General features: G+C 43.7%; 1 protein-coding gene across 4 annotated transcripts; it reads left to right on the top strand.

The window, feature by feature from the left end:
* Window positions 1-936: 936 nt before the first annotated feature.
* Window positions 937-6,803, top strand: MYCN (MYCN proto-oncogene, bHLH transcription factor). 4 transcript variants are annotated; one of them, XM_067294306.1, is made up of 3 exons: window positions 937-968; window positions 3,367-4,251; window positions 5,301-6,803. In XM_067294306.1, the coding sequence occupies exons 2-3, from the start codon at window positions 3,468-3,470 to the stop codon at window positions 5,897-5,899; spliced, it is 1,383 nt and encodes a 460-aa protein (XP_067150407.1). In that variant the 5' UTR covers window positions 937-968; window positions 3,367-3,467; the 3' UTR covers window positions 5,900-6,803. The 4 variants fall into 4 exon arrangements, with proteins under 4 accessions (XP_067150407.1, XP_067150403.1, XP_067150406.1 ...); XM_067294302.1 differs by lacking the exon at window positions 937-968 and adding an exon at window positions 1,008-1,102; XM_067294305.1 differs by lacking the exon at window positions 937-968 and adding an exon at window positions 1,466-1,874.
* The last annotated feature ends 14,578 nt before the right edge of the window (window positions 6,804-21,381 follow it).

The following is a 21,381-nucleotide window of genomic DNA, read 5'->3' on the forward strand; positions in this document are numbered from 1 at the left end:
TCGGCCCTGCACCGTGCCCCTTCCGCCGTGGGCCCCCGCCAAGCCCGACTCCTTCTGGCGCATCCAAGGGCGGCCTCCAGCACCGCGGCCTCCAGCACCGTGGCTGGGGTGGTGCTCGCGCCGAAGCGCTCCCCGGGGCGGGGGGCTGCTTCTCCAGGCATCCTTCTGAGGTTCACCCGGGGCGCACCAAGGCTTCCCCGCACCGCAGGCCACCCGCAGGTGGCCACCTCCGTGCGGAGGGGAGAAAGCCGGAGAGGCCGGCCGAGGCAGCCACGGGAGAGCCCTGCGGCGCCCGCCGCCTTGGCGGGGCCCTTTGGGGCGGCTGGGGCCTCCTGTGGGCAACATGGGCTCCAGCCCACAGCCAGCCCAGCTTTCAGCACGCGGCATGTCCACCACGGCCGCCCCGCAGCCGCCGGCCCCGGCAGTGGGCAAGGAACCGGTGGGTGCCGCGTCCGCGGCCCCCCGTTTTGGCACACGCCACGCAGGCCGGCCCGCCAGGAGCGCCCGGTTTTCCAGTCGGCCTCGCGCCCCGCCACACCGACGGCGCCACGCGACGCCTCGCGGGCTTGGCCGCCCGGGAGGGGGCCCGCAGGGCGCCGCCAGGCCAGGCGGGGCAGGGGCGCACGGCGACGGCCCCGGAGACGGGACGGTGCCTCGGGGCGCCCCCCCGCGGGAAGCGCCCCTGCGGGCGGGTCGCGGGGCGGCGCCGCGCACAAAGCGGCCGCCCGCGGCCCCCCTGCGAGCGACGCCCCAGTCCCCGCCTCGACCTGCAGCCTATGAGCGGGGAGGCGCCACCCCGCGCGCCAGCCGCGACCGGCGCCGGCAGCGGCCCCGCGCCCGCCGCCGAGGACAGCGCCGCCCGCCCGCCCGCCCGCGCCGCCGCCGCCCCGCCGCCGCCGCCGCCGCCGCCGCCGCCGCCCCGCGCCGCCGCCGCCGCGCAGCGCCCGCGCGCAGCGGGCGAGGAGCCGGTGGGTGCCGCGCCGCGATGCGTCTGGGGCCGCCGCCGCCGCCGCCCCGCCGCTCCCGCCGGCCCTCCGCAAGGTGTCGCCGTCCGCAGAGGAAAGCGGCCCCGGCCCGGCCCGGCCCCGGCGGCGCTCGCCCAGTATTTATTTATTTACAGTTTCGCGGGGAGCGGAGGGGGTGCGCGGGGTGGGGGGGAGGGGAGAGGCGCGCTGCGCTGCGCGGGGCGGGGGCGATCGTTGCGCTGCCGGAGCCTGTTAATTATTTACAACGCCCGAGTGCGGCTCCTGCGCGAGACCGTCGCCTCGGGGGGCTCGTTTGCAGCCGAAAGGCGTCGCGGTGCGGAGACGGCGTCGGCCCGGGGCGGAGCGGGGGGAGGGGGGGCGCAGAGGGGCGCCGCGGGGCTGCACCCGGCACCGCCGCGGAGCCCGCGCTGCCCGGCCCGGCCCCCCGCGGCCCCCCGCGGCGCGGCCCCCTGCGCTGCCGCCCGGGGACGGCACCTCATTCTCCTGGCGAAGAATAAAGAGCAAATGGGGCTTTTGGCGCCAAATGCCAGGCACCTCCCTGCTTTTATGGAAATCGGGGAGGTGGGGTTAAGCCGCTCTCGCTCGCCTCTTCTTCTTCTTTTTTTTTTTTTCTGCTCCCCTCCCCGGGTGTGTCAGCTTCCCCCCCTCCCCTTTTTTTGGCTTTTTTCGGGGGGAGGGGGGTTAATAATATCCAGGAGCTTCAAAGCCAGGCAGTGACAGTCATCTGTCTGCAGGCAAAGGGCGAGCGCGGCGGCTCGAGCCAGCCGCGGGGCCGCGCGGACTGGCGCGCAATAAAGTGCAACATACAAGATCATCTGCTTTTTTTTTTCCTCCCCTTCCCCCCCGCCACTCCTCCCCCTTGCAACACCCACCACCATCACCAAGGAGGTAAGAAGAGGAAGCTGCAGGGTCTGGGCTGCAATAAGCAGGAGGACAAAAACCCAATCAAATAAATAAAATTCCACATTGCATTCGAGTTGCTAAACTAGGGAGGATGGGAAGGGAGAGGAAGTGCAGGGGCATTACAGTGTGCGAGTGGGCTTTTCATTGAGCAGAAGAAAATCCTGAAGGATTTCTGTTTTGTTTTGTTTTGGAGCTATCGCATTGAGATCGCCTGTGTTGTGTAGGTGCCTCTTTACTGGTTTGCATTTTTAACGGTTTAATGTATTTCATGAGTAAAAATATGTACAATACTGGAAGTGATGAGGGGGCGGGGCAGGGGGAGAGCAGCTGAGCTGGGCTCGTTTCTTTGCATTTCATCATAAGGCTTTTAATGGATTTTTTTCCCCTTTTGGGCGCCGTTTAAACGTCAGCTGTTTTAAACCCAGCAAAACGATTTTTCCCTTCGTGTTACGTTAGCTGAGGTGAAGGGCGACACTGAATGTCTAGTTTAAAGTCTCTCTTTTTTTTTTTTTTAATGTCTGATGCAATTGAGGTCTTGGAACAGGAATGGGGCTGTGGTTGACTGGTCGCGGATAGTGAGTGGGGGGTCCAGTTAAGGTAAGGGTAGCGTGAATTTTCCGGAGGTGAGAAAGGGTGGAAAGCTTGCATTTTCAGTAGGTTTTATTGCATGAAGCGGCAAAATGTGCAAAGTTGTTGTCCTTGCAACCTCTCCTTTGCTCTTGTCTTGAACTGCAAAAAGGGGGAGAAAAAGTTCCTGTACCTTCTTGACAAATCAGCAGGCTTTGTTGGTGGTGCCGGCGTGTTTTTAATGCATTTTTTATGTGAGATTATTACATAAGGTTGATAATTTTTGTTGCTGCCGAATTTCCCCTCCTCCCCTCCCCTCCCGCCTTGTGTTTTGTGCGGATTTCTCTGGCTCGCTTTGAGTGAATGAACTGGCGATTTGCGAAGTTGCAAAGAGCCCCTCCGCCCCCTTTTTTGCATCCTTCTCTCTCCCCTTTGCACTGTTCTGCAGATGACAAAAGGAGTAAACTTCCTCTACTTTTGCTGGCATATTAAAAGGGCTTTCTGGAGAGATTACGGTATCAAAGCCTTGCATCTGTCCGCAGTTGCTCTGCTGCTTGGAGCGCTTGGAGCAGTTCGGGGGAGAGCACGCGAGGCATGCGTGCAAAAGCGCAGAGGTTGCTTTGCACCTCCGCTGTACCTTGCTGGCTCGTTTTGTGCCTCGCGGAGCGCGGGAGGAGGCGCGCAGCTCCGCGTGCGGCAGCGCTACTTGGGTGTTTTTGTTTGAATGTTTTGGTCGGGAGGAAAGGTGTGAGATGCATTTTTCTCAAGTTGCAAAAGGCTCCCTGCTTCTTGATATTGATTACGGGCTTTTTTTTTTTTCGGTTAAGAGGAAGGGAGTTACGTTCTTGTATGTTTTTCGTGTTTTAATTGTGTTTTTTTTTTCATTTTTATTTTTTTACTTTTGGTTCAGTTTCAGGTCTTGGGAGCACCTCTCTTCCCTTTGGTGGAAATACCCATAAAAGCTGCCTCTAACACAGTTGCCCAAGCCGGGAGTCGGCGAGAAGACCCGTAATGCCGGGAATGGTCAGTAAAAACCCAGACCTCGAGTTTGACTCGTTGCAGCCCTGTTTCTACCCGGACGAAGATGATTTTTATTTGTGCGGGCCGGACTCTGCTCCCCCAGGGGAAGACATCTGGAAGAAGTTTGAGCTGCTGCCCACCCCTCCGCTGTCCCCCAGCCGGGCCGGGCTCCAGGAGCACCCGCCGGCGGGGGGCCCGATGCCGTGGGGAGGGGCGGCCCTGGGCGGCTGCCGCCCCGCCGACCCGCTGGACTGGGCGTCCGAGCTGCTCCTGCTGCCCCCGGAGGCCGACCTGTGGGGCGGCTCGGACGGCGGGGACTTCTTCGAGCCGGGCCTGGGCGCCAGCAGCAACCTCAACTCCATCATCATCCAGGACTGCATGTGGAGCGGCTTCTCGGCCCGCGAGAAGCTGGAGCGGGCGGTGAGCGAGAAGCTGCAGGGCCGAGCGCCCGCCGCCGCCCCGCCGCCGCCGCCGCCGCCGCCCCCCCCCCCGGGCGCCGCCGCCGCGGGCCGCGCCGCGCCGGGCGCCGCCGTGCCGCAGTGCGTGGACCCGGCCGTCGTGTTCCCCTTCGCGGGCAGCCAGCGCGAGGCGGCGGGCGGCGGGGCGGCCCCGCGCGGCGCCCGCCCGCCGCGCCCGCCCGCGGACGGCCGCGCCGGCGGCAGCAGCGGCGGCAGCAGCAGCGGCGGCGGCGGCAGCAGCAGCAGCAGCGGCAGCAGCGGCGGCAGCGGCGGCAGCGGCAGCAGCAGCTCCGGGGACGACACGCTCAGCGACTCGGGTAAACGCGCCCCCTTCCCCGCCCCCGCGGCGCCGGCGGCCGGAGCCTCGCGGTGCCCGGGGCGGCCGGCAGGCGGCAGCAGGCGCGGCGGCCCCGGGGGGCGGCCCTGCCCGGGCGGGGGGGAGCTGGGGCCCTGCCTGCCTGCCTGCCTGCCTGCCTGCCTGGCGTTTGCAGGTGTGCTGCCCGCCGGGGAGCGCGGGCGGGAAGAGCGGGCCGCCAGTGGTGTCATCCTCCTTGGTGGAGGACGCGGGGGCCCTCGCACGTGATTTTGGAGGCCCCGAGCAGGCTCGTAGCCCCACGCGGGAGCGCTTGCCTTCGCACTGACAGGCTCTAAAACGCCTGGAAACACCTCCCGCCCATACGTGCAGAAAAGTCCAGTTTGGTTAAAACAGGGTTTTGCTCGTGTAAATGAGCCGGTCCATATGACCGTTGCCAGAAACTTGGTGATCTGTCCCGGGTTTCAAAGCCTGCTGTCCCTTTAATGTCTGGTTTGACAGCTTTGGGTGAGGAAGCACTTCCAACAGCTGTCTTCTTGGCAGTGCACCAAACGCCGGCTTAAAGGGTCCCCGGCTGGAGCAGCTTCACCTTCTGCATCCGAACAAACCCAGCAATTGTTCCATTTTCCGGCTGCTTTTCCACCAACCAGGGGCTGCGTTGTGACTCAATGCATGCATTTTGTACCCCAGCTCTATGGCTGGAGTAAAAATTTGGGCATTCTGTCTAAAAACTCCCTCTGCCAAGATTATGTGGGTGGTTAGCCCCACTTTTATTGAAAATCAGAGATGTTTAGAAAGACTCATAAAATTATTACGTTAAACTTTCAAAATAATTGTTCTTAAGTCTGGGTCTGAATGTGCATTTTGTATATGTTACATACTTTCCTAGATCTACATCTGACTAGAGAAAGTGGACACACCCTATTTTACTATCAGTTTTTTCACTGCTGCTTTTGCTGTACATATTTTGTCAATAAATGCATCTGGGTTGGTATTTGTTCTGAATATTTTCTATGAGAATAACATGTATTTTCCATTTTGTATTGCCAAAAGATGATGAAGATGAGGAGGAAGAGGATGAAGAAGAAGAAATTGATGTCGTGACAGTGGAGAAAAGGCGCTCCTCCTCCAACAAGGCGGTTACCACCCTTACTATTACAGTGCGTCCTAAAAATACCGCTTTTCCATCGGTCAGGACACAGCAGAATGAACTGATTTTAAAGCGTTGCGCACCAATTCACCAGCAGCATAATTATGCTGCTCCTTCTCCATATATGGAGAGTGAAGATGCTCCACCACCGAAAAAGTTAAAAACCGAGGTGCCCCGTCCAGTAAAACCCACGATCCAACCAAAGTCTAAGAGTTCAAGTCCTCGAAATTCTGACTCAGAGGATAGTGAACGTCGACGTAACCATAATATCCTGGAGCGTCAACGGCGTAACGATCTGCGGTCAAGTTTCCTCACGTTAAGGGACCATGTTCCAGAACTAGTTAAAAATGAGAAAGCTGCAAAAGTTGTGATCTTGAAAAAAGCCACTGAGTATGTCCATTCTCTTCAGGCAGAGGAGCAGAAGTTATTGCTAGAAAAGGAAAAATTGCAAGCCAGACAACAGCAATTGCTAAAGAAAATAGAATACAAGCGGACTTGCTAAATTTTTTTTTTTTTTTTTTTTTTTTTGGCTGACCAGGACAGTCATTGCCACTTTGCACATTTTTGATTCTTTAAAAAAATTGTGTTTTTTGACGTTAAGAATGTTGGTTTTACTTTCAATCCAGTCCCTGAAGTAATCGACAAACTATATTATCCGGGTACGGAGCAAATGGATGTTCTTGCAAGGATTTTATTGCAGGACTACCAAACAACAATGGACTGCCTTTGTTTTTCTTCTTAAGAGCTGTAGATGGTGGGATTTTTTTTTTAAATTGTTGTGAGCATTTGGAGCTGCTGATGACATCTAGTTGAGTTTAAAAATGTTCATTCCTAATTTTTATGGTGCTTATGTTCTAACAGATGTTACTTTAGGGGTTGGCATTTGTACCCCTGTGGGAATTTTCTGTAAATACCATCTACACACTTGCCTTTTGTACATGTCTTGGGTTATGAGAGGTGGCTTTTGCTACCAGTGTTAGACTGGAAGTTCATACCTAAGTACTGTAATACCTCAATGTTTGAGGAGCATGTTTTTGTATACAAATATATTGTTAATCTCTGTTATGTACTGTACTAATTCTTACATTGCCTGTATACTTTAGTATGATGCTGATACATAACTAAATTTGATACTTATATTTTCGTATGAAAATGAGTTGTGAAAGTTTTGAGTAGATATTACTTTATCACTTTTTTGAACTAAGAAACTTTTGTAAAGAAATTTACTATATATGCCTTTTCCTAGCCTGTTTCTTCCAGTTAATGTATTTGTTAATGTTTGGTGCATAGAACTGGGTAACTGCAAAGTTCTGTGTTTAATTTCTTCCAACGATGTACATTTAGTGCTGCGTCTTATAGCACTTTGAAATACCTCATGTTTATGAAAATAAATAGCAATTACATGATGTGCCATTTACTATTTTTCTTTTAAATGAAGTTCTTCTTTTAAATAAAATTGTTAACTTGAAAATGTTCATGAAATACAAAAACATGGTTCCCTATTCTAGGCGCTTAATGTCTATAGGTGATGGTCTAAGAAAAGTCAGCTAGCTGGGAAACTGTAAGAACAATTTTCCTATTTTTTTTACACTTCAGATGCCTCCTGTGATGTCATGATTGTCCCAGTGGACTGAACTTACTGTGGTTAACAGAAAGACTCCTCTGTCTTTAAAGATTTTTGGAAAATCCACCGTATGCAGAGAATTGTGAGGGCTCAGGAACATGGCTAACATGCATTTGCTATGGGACTGGCTTCTGTGTGCTAGACAGGTGGAAGGGTGAATAATGGGGGTACAATTTGCCACAACTCAGAGAATGAAATATTTGTAGGAAACCCAGATCTTCTCTAACTGCTGCTTTTTCTTCCTTGCATTATGAAAGACATATCCTTAAAGCTGTGCATCACTGCATAGGAGAACTGATATTCTTTCTTGTCTGTAGCCTACGATCCCATTTATCACTACTTGTGATAAGTTAGTAGGAATTAAAAATCCCAGGGAAAATACTCAGTACTGAAGTATGGAGTCCAACTGTATATGTGGCATATCATAATGCAATAGAAATGCCTTTTCTGTGGCATGGAGAGATATGAAGCATGTGTCAGATAGTTTGTAGGCTGGACAGTGGACTTTGGCAAGTGGTTGTCTCAGGTGTGATTGATAGCATTTTGTGGTGTGACGGGAGCAAGACCTGCAAGTCTGTGAAATATGTTTGGCAATATAGGCTTAAGAGCTGTCTTGAGACCCAAGGGGCTGTTATATTTTCTAGTCTGTACAGATACTTCTTCTTCTGTCTTTTTCCACCCCATACCTGAAAAACAAGGGCATGGAGAAATGAACAAGTAGCCATTAAGTAGATTAAGGGTCAACTTGCAGGAAGTTAGTCTTTGAAAATTGCCCATTCTTTAGCCACAGTAAATGGGAAGTAACTTGCTTGGTGAAAGAGGTGCAGGATATCTCACATTTACCATGTGGTAACAGAGGGTATGTAATGGGGCAAAATCACCCTGGTGACTGACATGCCATATGTTCATGCCCTACAATAGCTTGTCCACGTACCCACAACTTGTGCATTCCTGGGCTCTGGCCGACTCCTTTACCAAAGAACATTGGGAGTTGAACTTGCAAATGTTTCGGTGCAGTAAATTCGGATCCTCAACATACACAAACTGGCAAATGCTGTTTGGAGTCAACTACACCTACAGCAGTTTACATCATCTGAGGATTTGGTCTGAATTGACTTATTGCATTTTCTAAATTCAGATATGAGGATCACAATCATTCCAAAAAAAGAATCCTCATTTTTTATCCCTTAATTTGGACTTGGTCTTGTTTCTTCCACTTTCCCAGTTCAATAAAAAACACTAAAAAATCCTAAACAGAGATTTCATTGGTGTAGGCAGTCACAAGGAGCATTTAATTTTGCTAGTTACAACTGACTGAAATTGTTTTTAAACTCCATTTAATTAGCAATTCTTGTTGAACCACTTCTGTAAGTATTGTTTTCACACAGAGTCACAAGTCACGTGAGTTGTCTGCTAAGAGGAGGACGACTTTTTAATCATCCCACCATACTGTCTTTCTCAGCGGTACCTGCTTGACTTCCAGTAGAGCTTCTTAACATAAATTTATTATTAGATTTAGTGTAATGTGAAAACATGGTGCAGCTGTATGTTGTCCAAATACTTTCCTACAAAATATAAATCATATTTGGACAAAAATAAATCACACGATGTGTACAGTCTAAGAATGTACACTCTGAGGATTGAACATGCAAAATTAATCAGAAATTGCCCTCTCCTCCCTGTCCCTCTCTCTGTCCATCTCCTCCTCCCTCTCCCTCTTCTCGTCCTCTGCATTTGGAAGAGACTTCTGGAGAGCAGCTGGTCCAATTCCCCCACTCAAAGCAGGGCCAACTTCAAAGTTAGACCAGTTCGCTCAGGGTCATATGAAGCCAAATTTGGAATATTTTCAGAGATGGAGGTTCCACAGCAAACTTAGCCAATTTTTGACTACCATCACCATGAAACAGCTTTTCCTAACATGTCTTTGGAATTTTACTTGTTGCAAGCTGTGTCCATTGTCTCCCATCTTTTCAGCTGCACCTCCAAGAAGAGTCTGGCTGCACCTTCTCTGTTACCTCCCAGTAGATAGCTGAAGACTACTTTAGTTCAAGTTAGTTGTCCTTTAGCCTTATCTTCCTGAGACTGAACCCATTTGTGTCTCTTATTGTTGTGGTATCCAAGCGCTTAATGTATAATACAGGTGTTTAATACTTAGGTTTGTTTGGATATTTAGCACAAAATCCCATTCTGAAAGGCCTGTTTTTTGGTGTGCAGGGTCTTGCCCTGATCCTTTTGAATTCTATGATAAATGCCCAGCTGGTTTCAATGGAATAGGATCTGGCCCCATGCACATCAGAAGTGCTCCCGTGTATTGTACTGTTCGCGCCTATGTGCTGTACTACTAGTAACTTTTGGGGGTTTGTCTTTTTTGTTTTGTTTTGTTTGGGTTTTCTTTTAAATAGCTTTTAAGGGTTAATAGGCTTGCTTTCAAATTGTTGCTGTAGGGAGCAAGTTGTCAAGGACATGTTTTTGTAAGCAGAAATCTCAGCTGTAGGATGTTATTAAGTTAAAATTGTTAAATAGAAGATGGTTTCAGGTTCTTTTCTATTTAAAAGATAAATTTGAGAGGTGTAGGGAAGATAGCTTTTGAAAAGAAGAGGTAAACAATTTATTTAATAGTATTTTCAGAAGAATCACTATGAGACTTACAAACTACAGCAATAAAAGATCCTGGTCCGTGCATGTCTAGAGCGAAGAGTCCCTAAGGACTCAGTCAAATAATGAATAGAGACACTCTATTCCATTTTCTTAATATACAGACCCATATTTGATGATAAATCCAAATATACCTGGAGAAGCTGCTAAAAAAATTTTGCAAGTGCCTAATAGTTCCATATTAAAAAGCTAGTATTGCCCATTCATGAAGGGAAAACTGAATTAGATTGATCCCCATCTTATCTAATCTGCTAAAAAAATTCCCAAGTTCGTTTTCATACAAAGCAGAATCGGCTGATAGAAGCGGATGGTTTCCTCACAAATCACGTACCCCAGAGGACAATCTCCTTCCACTTTTCTGCTTATTTTCTTAAAGCTACCACTAAGAACACAAGGGGCTTCAAACACCAAAATGAAATGATTCCCCCATAAACCAGCATAAGTAAAACACCAGCGGGAGAGCTTAAAAAGGTGAAATGTGTTAATGATGTCATTACCACTAGGTCACCTGTTGCCATGAGTGCGAAGGAAAGTAAATTTCTCAACCCCCAAGCTGCTGTTATAGCAACTTATCACCAGGTCTTGGCAGAGCTGCTTGAGATTTCATGATGTGTATAATTTGCAGAGGGCACATTTGCTCCTGGTAAATACACTGATAAACCAAGCTAGGATAAAATGACTTTAAAAGGATCTCATTCATAAGCCTCAATTTCCTGGCTTGTGGCTGGCTTAAATCAGAAGATTAATTTTATTTAAAGTTTTAAGTTTTGGATCATGAATTTAATGACCTTATTATGTACCATCTTGTGTATCACACACCTGACAAATGTATCATGATTTATACCTGGGTTCCTTTCCTTGCCTCCCCGTCGCCTTTGCCTCTCCTTCGCCTTCCCTTTTCCCTTCCCCTTCCCTTTTTCCTTTATACTTAAAATATACATGGTGTCTTTTCTCTTGGCAGCCCAAAGAAGACATAAAACTCAAAGGCATTTGAGGTGTCACAATAATCTGTTTAAAGCAAGCAGGGATTGCATTCGAAAGACCAGATATGCTACACTTCCAGAAATCTCATCGAAAAAAAGCATGCTGCAAATCATGGTAGAGAAGGTGACTGTCGGACCGGCACAGTGGTTTTTGCCGTGGTACTTTTCGCTAGTGCAAGGGCATTGACAGTCAGAGCATCAGCTTGCCTCAGCAGTCTCCCTGAAGTCAGACCCTTGCTCTGCAGCCAGACAAGCTTGCACTTCTGCTGGGCTACATTGTCCATTCGTTCCACCATAGGCTACTTTTTGCTGCCTATTTGCTTGTGCTCACAGCTCATATTGCTGTGCTCAGTGCAGGGGAGCCTGGCCACAGTCAAACCAATGGGCGTTTTGCCGTTAACTTGTGTGAGGTGGGAATTTCCCCTGACTGCAGCTCTGTGATTCCGATCCAGCTTCCTGCTTTAATGGCCACATCCTTCCTTCCATGAAATTAATTATCTATGCATTTGAACAACAGTCGACTCAGAGAAGATAAAATGAATCCATTTATGAGCTGCGAAGGTTCCTTGTGTGTCTGCTGTATGTATAGATTAGCATACATGCTATATGCACGCAAGGAATTCCGCGTGTGCTGGTTCATGAGCCCTGCTAGATAAAGCCAACTCTGCGTTTTAACTGTGTAAGTAACATGACTGGCCATTTGGTCCTTTGAAGAAAAAACAAGCAAACAAATGTTTTGTTTGGGTTTGTTTTTTTCCTACATATTTGTGATCACCCCATTTATGACCCTCCTAAATAATACAGAAATGGAAAAAAACTGTATGTACAAAATAAATAAATACAATTAATGTTTAGTGTTTTTGAACTCCATAATGAAATGGATGGGTATGTATTATTCATCAGACTTGCAACTGAATTAGGACCTATTTGGGAATCATCTCTGAGCCACTGAGTTAAATTTCGTAATCATTGTTAGGTTCCATATATACCATTACATCTACTCTATTTGTGGAGTCTGTCTTTGCCATGATATTGTTCTTCCATCTGACATTGTTTAGATAAGTGGAGACATTTTCATTTTATTGTAAAACAAGATTGTTATTTCTTTTTTCTTATTCTGTGCTCCCAATTCCCCAACCTCATTTGTCTGCTTTAAGTATTTATGGCTTTCTATCTTTTATACTGTATGCTTTTAAGGAGCAGAACTGTCTTCTCTGGTATTTGTCTGAAACTGAGGTTAGATTGTGTTACTATGAGTTGCTGTATTAATCACAAAAAAAATTATGGCAGCAGTCCTGTTGCCCAAGAGAGCAGTATCTAACAGCTAAATATAATCTAGTCTTATATTAGAGGTAGGATGAATCATGTTTTCTACTTCTGTTTAGTTATGCTTTTTAATCAGCAAGCGTTAGAAGCATTAGATGGTTTCAAGCACCTAGCTGCTTAGGCACCTAATTCTCCTTATGTAGTCACCAGAGAGACCCAGGCTCTCGCAGAGGACAGCTCAGAGCATCTACTCCGGGCTGTTACTGCAATGGGACCAAACACTCTTCTGTATCACCGAGAAAGCACGATTACAGCCTGAAAGGGAGATTACATGAGCTATGTGAGGGGCTTCTTTATTGCTGCTGGTTACCATCATCAACTTACTTGGTCTATAGCTGATGTTACTTACTGGTTGAAATTTAAAGCAATGGCTTGGAGAAAACTGCAGTTTATTAGATTCATTGGAACAACAAAACGGTGGGTGAACCTGGGATTTAAGAGTATAGCTAATTTTTTTTTCTGCATATTCATTTTATTTGCAATTAAATAAAATATTTCAAAATCAGTTATCTGCATTTTGCTTCCCAGCACTGTCAAAAGTAAGTATACAGTGTTTTAGCATTCAAAAATTTCCCTTTTGTATAGAACAAAGCACTGTAGGTATGTAATAAGTTAGAAGATTACTTGGATTGGTGTCCTTAATATTTGTATATAAATATTTTTTTTTCTTGTGCAATACATGGATTATAATATTTAGACATAGCCCTGTTTCTTCAGTATGACATGGACTTAATAGTAAGCACATTGTAATTAATACTGTAATTAATTTAATTTTAATACATAGCTAATATTGTAATTCATGAAGTAGGAGGTGAGGTAACTATCTGATAACATATAAAGAGTTTGGGGGGTGGCTTGTAGCTTGGAATACTCATAAAACAATTTTTAAAACCACCTAGATATTTTCTTTCTTTTAAATTCCTAAGATCTATCTTGAAATATCCTTGAAATATTACTATGAATTTGCTTTTTCATTTCCATCTATCAAAGATATTTTCTGAAGAAATTCTCTGTGTCTTCCAAAGTTGTCATTATGTCAGTCACTTTGTTGATATTCTTTCTGGAGCCAACGTTGGGAAAGGCATGATGTCGACGAAGGGAAATTGCACTGTCTGTGACATTTACATACTTGGAGCCACATGCCAGGCTCTTTAAGGTAGAAATTCCTCTCTGGACCGGGAGCAGGGTTGTGAGGTGAATGTTGATTCGGAGTGAGGAACATGTGGACTTCTTTTGTAGTGTGAAACAAATGAAAAACACATGTGCAAGTGAGAAAGCCGTCCCTTCTTCCCCCCTCAAATGTAAAGCACGCAAATGAGGGGCTAAAACCAGACCTACCAGCCAGCGGTGACGCTTGAGCATATTCTTGCAGGATTCATTTTGAAGTTCTAGAGCAGGACTTAAAACCGGATCTTTTATCTCTTGCTTTGGCAAAACGAATGCTCTAGCAAGCCGCACATATGCAATTTCTGTATTTTTTGTGCAGGACATCAGCTATTTCCAGCTATAGTGTGGAGAGACCCATCAGGTGTTACGACTTAGGCATGATCAGAGCATGTCTGCAGGATTTTGCAGTACTGGTGAGATCGGTGTTTTGCTCAGTTCAAGAACAGCATAAAGCTTTGGCTTGCACTAAGTCTCTGAGCAGTTCATTAAGTTCAGAGTGGCAGCAATATTTTGGCAGTTATTTGGGAGCTTTGCAAATGTGATCGGTGAAAAGTCAGGAGATTCTAGCATTAGGTAGCAGTTGAAGATAGAACTGGAGAAAGTCACTGTTATTTAAACACAGACATAGATGTGACATAATACTCAATTCCACAATGTTTCCTAACTCACAGTGGTTTATATAAGTTTGTCCTGGGAAACTAAAAGGAGTTTAGGCACCCTTACTATATCTGTGAATCTGGTCCTAAAGAACTATAAAATAATAGTTAGATTTCTAAATCAGTGGGTAAACACAGAGAAATGAGTCTTTCCCAGCAAGTGGCTTGTTTGTTTGTTTTCTTGTTTTTTAGAAGAGAGGTGTATGAATAGCTCACGCTTTAGACTCCTCCAGCCTAAGAAATTGGGAATACATCTAGTTGGTCCCTTTGCAATTACTTGAACTCTTAAATATGAGTTAGAAAATTCTTAGTGTAAAAAAAAACAACAAAAAAACACCTAATGGGACTGCAAACATATTCAGTTTTATCTAGAAACTGGTCATTAAAAATAGAGAGTTGTGATCTTGAGGGTTTTTTGTTTTTCATTTTTTCCTATACCCAGTAGTTTTGAAAAAAAGAAGTGTTTTCCTATATTCTTTCAGTAAGGGTTCCCAGGCACCATTCCTTAGTCAGAGCCTCCCTAATTAAGTTTAGAAGCATTTCTTTAAGAGTTCTACCTCAATCCAAATAAGCCTGGGTAAAAAAACATGTGCTTCAACTCCACTGTGTCATTTGTTCTGTATGTCCACGTATAGGTTTCTTGCATGAGTTGAATAGGAATATAGTTGTACAACATAACACTGGAAATATCATAGTGTTGTGAACCCATATATTTATGAATCCTTCTCCATTCAAACATACATTAATGCTGTTATTGAAGCTTCATAGCAATGTAATGTACTGCAATAATTTCTTTATATATTTTAACGCTAATTGTGTTCATGATTACTTGTCTTTCCTTTTTGCCTCCTTTGGCTGATTAACCATGCAGGATGCAGGGAGGATTCATCTTACCAGATATCAACTCTTTTTAGTCAGTAATGAAAACACGTATTTTTAGGGCACAATTCATCTTGTCCGTAAACAGATTTTTAAAGTAAGGCACGTGCATCTCACGCTGGAAGTACCCATTTTTCTGTATTGACTATAGAGGAGCCTTGGCTGACCACATACAGATACTGACACAATACATGTCTAAAGGGAGGATTCAGCTTAAGAGACCTAAATATGGATGTCTACGTTTAGATATCTACCTGAACGCTTGATATCTAGGTCCTATTATAGGCAGTGGAGTGTAGCGAGAGATTCACTGCAGGTGTCTATTTTAGGATAAACTGAATAGTTCTCTAGGCTCAGTTCATTGTATTGACTAGCTCTCCATTGGCTGCAAAGCAAACTCTGGCTACGCAGCATGCAAGCAAACACCTATGTGGAAACATCTAATTTCAGGAGCCTTAAACTACAGGCTGAGTATTCAACTCATCTTCAACTCATTTTCTTTCACTCATGCACTGTAAAGAGTTTTCTTGAACAAGTCAAATAATCTTAAGCCCAGTTCTATCTAGCTCATCTTTTCTGCAATGCTTCTCTTTCTGCCTTTGTTGTCTACAATAGCACCCTCATAACTTCAGCATCTTCGGATTTCTTTTGTCGTCTCACATGCTCTGCTTATCACCATATAGCAGTGTTCACCTTTGCCAGAAAATTGCCTGCATTACTGATAGAACTTGCTCACATATCTCACATGTTGCCATATTGCATGGTGGGCAGGACCTTATTTTCTCCTTCTCACACCTACGCAAAGCTCAATTACAGGGCATGCTGATACTTTTCAGATGTTGATATACAGACAATGTTTTAAATTAAATGATAGTGCAACCCACATTTTTTCAATGTAAAAAAAAAAAGGAACAGAAGAAAAACAGAATGCAGATGAACATTTACAAAAATTGCTATTAACTTTTACAACTAGATCTGTTATGTGACCTCTAATACCTCTAGCCATTTCAGTGTTTCCTTTGACTTGTTTCCATAACCTTACTCCAGCAGTCCTATAACTTTCTTTCTCTGTTCCTTTTATAAATTTACTTCTTGCAGCTCCTTTGACCTTCAATAACTTTTCCATATGACCCCATATAAGTTCTTCTTTTCGTTTAAACTCTCAAAGGAATCTCATCTTTTTGTCTGCTTCACAGTCTCTCTCACCTTTGCTAATAGTTATTTTATGTTTCAGTGTAATTTTGTTATTTAAGTCCAAAATTCAGGGTCAACTTCTGTGAGCTACTGAACACTTGCTGAATAGCTATAGCTCTCTTAACTTCAGTAGGAGCATATATAGTAAGTGTGTATAACTCAGGACATGTCAGGATTTGTAAATGAAAATTGTATGTATGCAAAGATGCATTGTACTGCATTTTATATTCTTCCTCTTTTTCTAGTTTCTAATTTCTTATTGTCCTTTGTTTTAAAACACAGACATGCAGTTTCTTAATAGAATAATGCATAATAATATTGTTTTCACTTTTGTCAGTGGAAGAAAGCCTTTCAAAGGGTGAATTTTGTTCTTCTGGAGTAATTTAAGCATATGCATTCAATATTAACCGAGGAGCAGTTAAGTAACTTATGAACTCCTTTGGCAAAGAAAATTATACCCCTCCGTTTTGCTGCTAGTGTTGACAATATGCAGTGCTCAGCTGTTTCAGTTATACAAGCACCAGTGAAAATAAACAGCAATTAGAAGTGGTCAAGAATAAAGCACTTGGCCCTCTAATCTGCTGAAAATTTTTGAAATTAGCATTTTTCATCACTGTTAAAAAAGAATGGTATTAAAACAAAATGAATTTTGGATACCCAATTTTTTTTCTTATCAGAACTTTTAAATGTTTTGGGAATCAGTCTAGTAGCAAGCCCCAGAGTAAAGAAATATTTTTGATACTGATGCCTGTCACTCTACAACTTAATAAGAATGCCTTCTGCCTATAATGTGTATATTATCACTTACGTGTTTCCCTGAACGAAGACTCAGCTTTAAACTTTTGGAAGCTTGCTGGAAGTGTCAACTGAAATTCAGGTGGTATGTTAGCAGACATGAGGAAATAGAAGTGACGCAGAGATGAAACAAGTTCCCAACAGAGAAAAGATTGGTGACTGTTAAGAACTGACTTCATATCACTTAGTCCTATTTTAACGTCCTATGCACATGACCATGAAGCCTATTTCTGTGAGTAAGTAGAAAAGTAATAAAAACTGATATTGTCCTAATTAATACCAAAACCTGATGATGGTTTAACTTCATTGCATATTTATATTTTACATTACAACAAGAGTTCCTAATCTTATTTGTGCACAACCACACTGCAACAGCATCCAACCATACACATTTTCAAGAGCATATGTTCAGCTGACCACCTTGCTATGCTGCTAGTAGGATGAGTACCACAGTTTGGGAGTCCCAGCAAGGAAATCCAAGCCTACTCCAGAAGAAAAGCCCTTGATTTTACTTTCATTGGCTGGGGAATAATGACCCCGGAAAGGGTTTTACTTGTGTATTTGTTCTTGTTGCCCAGAAAACTGAGCTGCTATAAACTAATGTAGCACCTTGAGAGTCAATGACATTAGGGCAGATTATGCCAGCTGAGGAGCTGGAGTTGAAATAAATTGAGAAACCTGATTACAACTGTGCCATTGTATATGTGGAAAAGTATTTAAAGTCCTTCAGTGTTTTCTTGTGACCCCATGTAGATATGATTTTTAATGCCCTAAACCTCCTTAATCAAGATCTTAGTTTTAAAAATTGTTATTAAACATCTTTGCCCAAAGTATTTTTATATTTGATATACCTCAAATGTCGCTTACATCTCAGCAAATATGCACTGTGATTAAAGGGTATAATCTCTCAAGAGAGGTTTATAATCATTTTAATTACCCTGGACTTAATAAAAGGAGTTAAGGGATTTAATAAAAGGGCATTAAGAGATTGCCAAAGGGTTAAATATATATATATTTATAAGAAAAATTGTAAAGCTTCTGTGGCTTTGAGGTGGGAAGGTGGGAAGGCTTAGTGGGAAAAGAGGAGGAGGTGAGCAAAAGTCAAGATGAGGATTAGTGTCAATTAAGCTTCCCTTTGAACCTCCTAACTTGCATATGCAGAACCTGACACAGCTGAAAATATTCGCAATTTCCTGGGCCACACTGGACCACAGAGATTGGTGTACGGCTCACTGACCTACAGGAAACAGTAAGGGAGGGAGAAAAAAAGAAAGAAAACCAGCCAATTTCTTGTAGCTCAGCACTAAAATATTTTAGAGCTTGTTCAGGGGAGAGTATCTGGAGTACATAAGGGAATTCTGAGAGTCAGTAGATTTGTTTCTCAGGCCCCAAACGTTTTGTTTGTTTTTGATCTACCTTAGATCAAAACCAAACAAATGCCTTGCCCTATTCCCATTGCTCTTGATTTTTGGGTTGTTATAGAATTTAGTTGATATTTCTAGCCTTCTGGAATATAATAATTGTAATTAGAGATGAGAAGATGAAGGTGAACCAACAATCCTCAGACAGGAAATTCTATTTCTCTTAGAAAACAAGGCAAAATCCAACCTACAAACACCTATGGCATTGCCTTACATGATCCTTATGGAGAATCAAACCAGAAGCCTTATCCAGACAGGTAAGATGGAGATCCAAATGTGGTTATCTGAACATAAATCAGTGCAGGTTGTCTTGAAGATTTTGTTGAATGGAAGCAAACTGAGTTGCTTAGGTTTTCAAGTTTAAGTTAAAACACATTTCTAATGTAACTTCTATTTCCTAAACACTACCATTTTTCATTGCTGGGGTAAATCCTTTCTCATGCTTGTGGGAGTTGCTGCAAACCTCTGGGATTGACTTGGTGGACAAGGAGGCACAGAGGCATGCCTTGGGGCTTAAATCAGAGCAGGCTCCTTGGACAATTTTATGCGGTCGTATATAATACCTACTTTTTATAATCCTTTCCCCTTCTCTCTGTCCCCTGAGACCACACCTCTCCTGTACAGAGAAATCTGGTGCTGAAGTCAGCATGAAGAAATGAAATTTTAACAAGAAGGCAAGAGAACCATCCAGTATCACCTTTATTATTCAAATTACCAAGAAACCCTCAGATAAATGTGGCAGTATAACTTTATTTAAAGCATTAAGGCCAACATCTGTTCATATGCACCTGTGCATTCTCTGCTTTTCTTCTCCCTGCCTCTTTAATCATTAGTGATGGCTAAAGAAATTGGGCCAAAGACACTTGATTCCCTCTCTGTTGTGTAGAATGCATGGGGATATTCTTAATGTCGATACTAAACAAGTGATAATTTTGAGAAATACATTTTCTCTAGTATGAAGACGTGTATGATTAGCTCATGCTCCATTTTTTAATCTAAGTTTTTTCCCTTTTTTAAAATGTGCTATAAATACAAAACAATAACCATTTAAAAATCATTTTCGAGAAGCAGTGACTAGAGAAGGCAAGAAAGATGGAGCAGCAGCAGAACTAGCATATTTTAGATAAGTGGTATGCTTAATCAGACCTTGCAGCAGAAACAATCTAAAACTGAATTTTGAGCAGGTCAATGCAGCCACGCTAGCTTTCTTCCGAATTCCATGAGGCTGTAATTCAAACAAACACTACAGAGCAAAATATATGTATTACTCTGTTAATGAATGAAACCTACAGGTTTTTAATGCTTTCATTGAAAGAAATTGATACACTGCACAGTAATTCATGAGGGTTGTTTCTGCTCTTGGCAGTGACAAACAAACAAACAAACAAATGAACAAACAAACAAACGAACAGATCCTTAGGCATCTAACCTGCAAAACCAAAAAGCCTTTTTTTTTAGGCTGGGAGCTTCTCAAAAACAGCAAAGCAAGCCTTTGCATTGTTCCTGTTACAGCTAGAAGCTTAGGGCCTTTACAGAAGGAAACATAACGTATAGATTGCAAGCCTCCTGTGGAAAGAACAGTGTCTTCCTATTCCTAGGGACTGCAGTCAACTCGATGAAGTTTCTGTGTCTCTAAAAAGGTTCTCCAGGTCTGTCTACATTGCAAAAAAAAAACAAACCAAAACAAAAAAACTCTTAACAGGGACATCTGAAACAAATGCCACCTTTAATCAGGATTAGCATGTCACATTCCCTCTGAACTAACTCAAGCTACCTTGTCTTGTTGCTGATTTCGGCTGGAGCTGGGGCTCAGTGGTGGACGAAGAACATCCAACCGTTGGCTGACATGGTCCCACCCTCCCTGGCAGCCAGTGGTTACTTTGGTTTGAATTGCTGTGCAACCACAGCCCAAATTATCTAACCTGGGTTAGGTAACCCAAGTTAGGAACACACCTTTCTCCGTGGTATGTTTCAGCATGACTTTCATGTTGGTTTTATGTTTCCCACTAAAATAGAGATTGGTATGGAAAGTGAATGTACTCAGAGGAACACTATGGAGCTCCACAGGAGATTTAGCCTTTGGCTACAACAGGCACAGCCCTAAGTCCTGAGAAAATTCCATATACTCCCTGTGACTCATTTCTGCATGCCTTGCTCAGGCAAAGCTTCCACTTAACTTAATGGGATATTTTTAAAAAGGGCTGGACTAGCAGTTACACAGGATATAGCTGTCAGATTGTCAGATCAAGGAAAGTTAGGCTTTTTTTTTTTCTTTTTTTTGAAACTAAACAATATTTTCATAGCATAGACAGGAGAAAATGTCTCCTTTACTGTATTAGGACTTTAAGAATTGCTTATGTAAAAATGGATGGACCTTATCTTTATTTTATTTTATTTTATTTTATTTTTATTTATTTATTTTTTTTACCATTCTGGTCCTGCTTTGTATAAAGCACTTAAGCCCATGCTATATGTTAAATACATGGGCAGTCCATGAACTTAAACTTCACTTCATTAAAGTTAAGCACATGCTTAAATGATTTGCTGGATTGAGGCCAGAATGCTTGTTGAACCAAAATGAAATACAGCAATGTCTGTTCCTCCCCCTTAGACAAACAATCACTAAATGAAATACAATAAAATAACATTCCCAGAGAAATCATGTGCCACAGAGAACTGTTTTATTGTTGTATTAGTATTGTATTTGTCTAATGTTCAGTATCTGCACTGTTCATACAAGTGTAACACAGTAGTAATTAGGTAAGCTTTACTTTTTTATTCTCATAGTATATTGGGTATATTTTTATAGGGAAAGAAAGTAAAATGAAACTAAACAAGAAAACAAAAGCTGGAAATGTCATTCCAAATTGCTTGACTTAATAAATTATGGAATGATATTTCAGTCTTTACGGCAGCAGTGGAACCTTCAAAAAATCTGGTTTCACTTCCATTGGCTCAGAGTGTACAACCCAAGGCTTGTAAAGCAGGATCCACCTCACATAGCTACAGATCCTTAATCAAGATTACTGAGTTAAATTCTACTTCAGCTATAAACTATAAAATCAGAATAATGCTAGTTATTAGATATTCGGAAGAAAATTTGTTATTTTTTCAAACATGCTGAAAAATATCCCATCTGTTTTCTATTCTAAGTAGAGCCAATTCAGTATATTTTGATTTTTATTGTATTTTGTTACTTGGAGCATTGCATCTAATGCATTTGCAAATGGGCCAGAATGAAAGAGTAGAAAGACAGTTAAAGAAGCAGTAACAGTTGGACAATA

The sequence above is a fragment of the Apteryx mantelli genome, chromosome 3 (assembly GCF_036417845.1).
Source record: "Apteryx mantelli isolate bAptMan1 chromosome 3, bAptMan1.hap1, whole genome shotgun sequence".
NCBI classification, from domain to species: Eukaryota; Metazoa; Chordata; class Aves; order Apterygiformes; family Apterygidae; genus Apteryx; species Apteryx mantelli.

Coding starts and splice junctions, on each gene's coding strand:
- MYCN (XM_067294306.1), top strand. CDS start 3,468: ATGCCGGGAATGGTCAGTAAAAACCCAGACCTCGAGTTTGACTCGTTG. Junction 4,252..5,300: donor CGACACGCTCAGCGACTCGG/GTAAACGCGCCC, acceptor TATTGCCAAAAG/ATGATGAAGATGAGGAGGAA.